The sequence below is a fragment of the Mycteria americana genome, unplaced genomic scaffold, assembly GCF_035582795.1.
Source record: "Mycteria americana isolate JAX WOST 10 ecotype Jacksonville Zoo and Gardens unplaced genomic scaffold, USCA_MyAme_1.0 Scaffold_148, whole genome shotgun sequence".
Classification (NCBI taxonomy): Eukaryota; Metazoa; Chordata; class Aves; order Ciconiiformes; family Ciconiidae; genus Mycteria; species Mycteria americana.
The window spans coordinates 78,511-82,633 of NW_027445488.1; the positions used below are offsets into that span (position 1 = coordinate 78,511).

Genomic DNA, 4,123 nt, shown 5'->3' on the forward strand with positions numbered 1-4,123 from the left:
CTCTGCTGCTGAGCTGGGCTGGGCTCCTGGCATGGAGGGAGCTCCTGGCAAGCGGGCAGCGCTGCAGAGAGACAGCTCTGCCCAGGAGCAGCTCCTCTGCAAAGGGCAGCAGGGCTGAGGGCACTGCCTGCAGGCAGCAAGGGGGGTGAGGGTGGTAAGAGAGAGGTTAAAGGCAGATGGGAGTGGGAGGACAGAGGAGAGCTCACTTGCAGAATAATCTTCACAGCCCTCTACCTGGTAAGTCTCTGGCTGCAGGGCATTGCACCTGCAGCTCCTGGAAAGATCTCCTAAAGCTGGCACATCCCACAGCCTACGGGCTCTGCCAGGAGGGCTCTCACAGTTTCCCCAGTGCAGAGAAAATGACTGGCTTTGGAGCACGGCTTCCCTGCTGCACCATCAGAGGGACGGGGCATGTCGGCTGCCTTCACCCGGGGATAGCTGCAGAGTGTGAAGCTGGGGGTGCACCCAGGGGTGCCCAGGGCTGTCCTTCAGAGCAGGGCCCCTGCACCCCAGGGGCTGTGTGCTGGGGCAGGACCTTTGTCTCCTGCCTGGGTCAGCTCTCAGCTTACCTGGGGAGCTGCCAGCAGCAGTGCGGGGAGAAGCTGTGGGTGGAAGAAGCAACTGCTGGCAGGAGAGGGTCCTTCTGCTATCAAGAGGGTGCTGCGTTGGTCGGGGCTGCTCACAGCTCCAGATCACCCCCAGGGCATTTCTGAGGGGACTTTTCAAGGGGAAGCTCAATGCAGGGACTACGTTAAAGATAAGGAGCTTTCCTGAATTTGTGTTTTTCATTTCCTATTTGGGGGGCACGGGGAGGTGGAAAAAGGGATCTCTCAAGTTTGAAGAAGTCACTGAGACTCCTGAGCTGTAACGTTGAGTCATCAGTAGGTCTGCCAGAAACCTCCTAGAGTGCCTTCAGCCACTCCTCTGCCTATGGACAGCACCAGCTTCACCTCTGCTGGACCCATCAGGGTGTTTCTTCCCTGCCCTTTTCCACCTGCAAACAGGACCATGCATGCAGCCAGTGCCCTGCAAACAGGCAGGTTTCTGTAGGGCCAGGGGGAGTGCACAGAGGTTGGGATGGCATCTGTGAGCACTGACAGGGAAAGAATGGGACAGGGAAACACCTCCCAGGAGGAAAATCTCCAGGCAGCAGAGATATGATCAGGGAATGAGAGGGAAGGAAAACCAGAAATGTTGTGGGAGGGAGAATTCAGAAATCTCCCTATGATGCCCTCCAATGCAGACCCCTTCCCCTGAGCAAGCCCCCTCGCCTCCTGTCCCAGCCAGCAAAGCCTCTGCCCTCAGGGCTGTGGGGTCCAAGGCGTGAACCACCTCCTCTGCAGCCAGAGCTCCAGCAGAGCCGTGCTGCAGCTCTCCAGCCACGTGCCCATGTCCCTCTGCAGAGCACAGGGGTCAGAGCAACTGCCCAGTAATGTGAGTGTCTGGGAGGTGTTGTGCACAGCTGGGTGAGGGTAACGCTGTCCTGAGTGCCCGGCTGTCTCTCCACTTGCCTCTCTCAGCTAGACCATCACTGCATTTCTCCTTGTTTCTCCACTAGTCTGTGATTGTTTTCTTGATCTTGCTGTCAGGCTCTCTGGGGATGGGAGCTGCAGCAGCCGAGTCAGGCACTGCCGCTGCTCTTGTGATTCCTCCCATGCAGGTGAGTCCATGGGAATGAAGTGTCCAAGCTCTCCTCTAAGCTGTGGGGCTGCGGGCAATGCAGTCTGTGTCATTCCCTTGCAAATGAGCTGACTGTCCCTTACTGAGATAGCATCATTAGGACCCTTGGCTATCTCCTTGGGGTGTCCTTCCAAGCTGTGAGCTTCCCTCCAGGATGCAAATCTGTCCTATAGCATTTTGGTGTTACCTGAATGCCCCATGGAGAAGCACAGAGACGCTACGGCCAAGGAAATGCTGCTGGGTTGGTGAAATGAACCCTGTGTGTCCTTGGGTACAAGTGGGGTGCTGAGACCTTGAGAAAGGGTGAGACACTTAGTGCTCGGCAGTGGATTTCTCTGCTCTCAGCAGTGCCTGGTGTCTTTTCAGGTTAACATGTGAGTGTGATTACCCTCTGTCTCAGAAAGGGACAAGCAGAGGGCAGCTGGGAACAAGACAGAGGGACAGAGCAGCTCCCCTCACTCTGCACTAACCCACAGGCAATCCTCTGGCCTCGCAGGGCTCCCTTTGCTCTCCCTGAGTGCAGCAGAAATGATGAGGGTTTCTGAAATCCCAGAAAACCTCCAGCTGAGATGGGAGAGAGCTGTGAAAAACCCTCTCTCTCTCAAACACTTTTGCGATTGTGGTTTCTTAGCAATGGCAGTGCAGATACTGACAAGCCCTTTTGCACTGGGAGCTGTTTTATCTGACAAATTCAACCACTAGGACTGCCCACACCGTTCCCAGGAACCCACTGCTGCAGAGCAGGGCTGACTCCATGGCAGCCAGCGGGCAGAGGTCCTGCTCTTGGCACACTCAGCCAGCACGACCCAGAGCTCCAGCCACAGAGCTGAATGAAGGTCTCACAGAAATGGAAAAATGGTGGGGAGTGCATAGTATGAGAAATGGCTTTGATTTCCCTCAGAGAAGTCTCCCCTAACTTGTCACTGTCCTTTCCTCCTTTTTCTGTGCCCCACACCCAGAGGCAGCAGATGTCCAACATCAGCTCCATCACCCAGTTCCTCCTCCTGGCATTTGCAGACACACGGGAGCTGCAGCTCTTGCACCTCTGGCTCTTCCTGGGCATCTACCTGGCTGCCCTCCTGGGCAACGGCCTCATCATCACTGCCGTAGCCTGCGACCACCGCCTCCACACCCCCATGTACTTCTTCCTCCTCAACCTCTCTGTTCTTGACCTGGGCTCCATCTCCACCACTGTCCCCAAATCCATGGCCAACTCGCTGTGGGACACCAAGGCCATCTCCTATGCAGGATGTGCTGCTCAAGTCTTTTTCTTCCTTTTCTTGATCACAGCAGAGTATTCTCTCCTCACAGTAATGGCATACGATCGCTGCCTGGCCATCTGCAAACCCCTGCACTACGGGACCCTCCTGGGCAGCAGAGCTTGTGTCCACATGGCAGCAGCTGCCTGGGGCAGTGGGTTTCTCAATGCTGTGCTGCACACGGCCAATACGTTTTCCATGCCCCTTTGCCAAGGCAATGGGATGGACCAGTTCTTCTGTGAAATCCCCCAGATCCTCAAGCTCTCCTGCTCACAATCCTACCTCAGGGAAGTTAGGCTTCTTGTGGTTACTGCCTATTTAGCATTTGGGTGTTTTGTTTTCATTGTGCTGTCCTATGTGTGGATCTTCAGGGCCATGCTGAGCATCCCCTCTGAGCAGGGACGGCACAAAGCCTTTTCCACGTGCATCCCTCACCTGATCGTGGTCTCCCTGTTTATCAGCACTGCCATGGTTGCCTGCCTGAAGCCCCCCTCCATCTCCTCCCCATCCCTGGATCTGGTGGTGGCTGTTCTGTACTCAGTGGTTCCACCAGCAGTGAACCCCCTCATCTACAGCATGAGGAACCAGGAGCTCAAAGATGCACTGAAGAAGCTCATTCAATCCATAGTCTTTCAGCAGCAATAAGCTCTTCACATGTCACTTCACAAGTGACTTCCAATATATCTGGAAAACCTCCCCTGTTTTGAGCATTTTATCTGTGATGATCAAGTTTGCCCAGCAATGTCTGGATCCCTTCCACGTCTCCAGAGGCATGAACCCAGTCTGTCTGACCCAGAGGTCTTTGCACATGTGTACGGCACGATGGTATAGCTGCCCTCCCATGTCACATCGCTGTAATAAAAGGAGGTTTTCTCAGTGCCACTGTCTGCAGGTTGGGCTCTTCTTCCAAAGCTGAGGTCAGGAACAGGGTGAAGAAATTGCCCCCATGCTGCTGTGCTTGGTTTCTCCATGTGCTAAGGGGAGGAGGGCATGGGGTGATGAATTAGGGAAGGAGGCCTGGACTGAGCTTTCACTTGTGTGTGCCGGTGCCCCTGGAGATGGTGATGATCAGCAGGGATCTTCCTGGGACTGTCTCCCCGTGGCTCCCATGCACCACAGCCTGCTGGCTCTGCAGAGCAGCACCACCAGCTTGGGGCCCTGCAGGGAGCATGGGAAGGGGGCAG

At 55.5% G+C, this 4,123-nt stretch overlaps 1 protein-coding gene across 1 annotated transcript; it reads left to right on the plus strand.

Annotated features, from left to right (window-relative positions):
* Positions 1-2,648: 2,648 nt before the first annotated feature.
* On the plus strand, positions 2,649-3,584 carry LOC142403252 (olfactory receptor 14J1-like). Its single transcript, XM_075489460.1, has one exon. It carries the CDS (start codon positions 2,649-2,651, stop codon positions 3,582-3,584), a length of 936 nt encoding a protein of 311 aa, XP_075345575.1.
* Positions 3,585-4,123: the final 539 nt, after the last annotated feature.

Coding starts and splice junctions, on each gene's coding strand:
- LOC142403252 (XM_075489460.1), top strand. CDS start 2,649: ATGTCCAACATCAGCTCCATCACCCAGTTCCTCCTCCTGGCATTTGCA.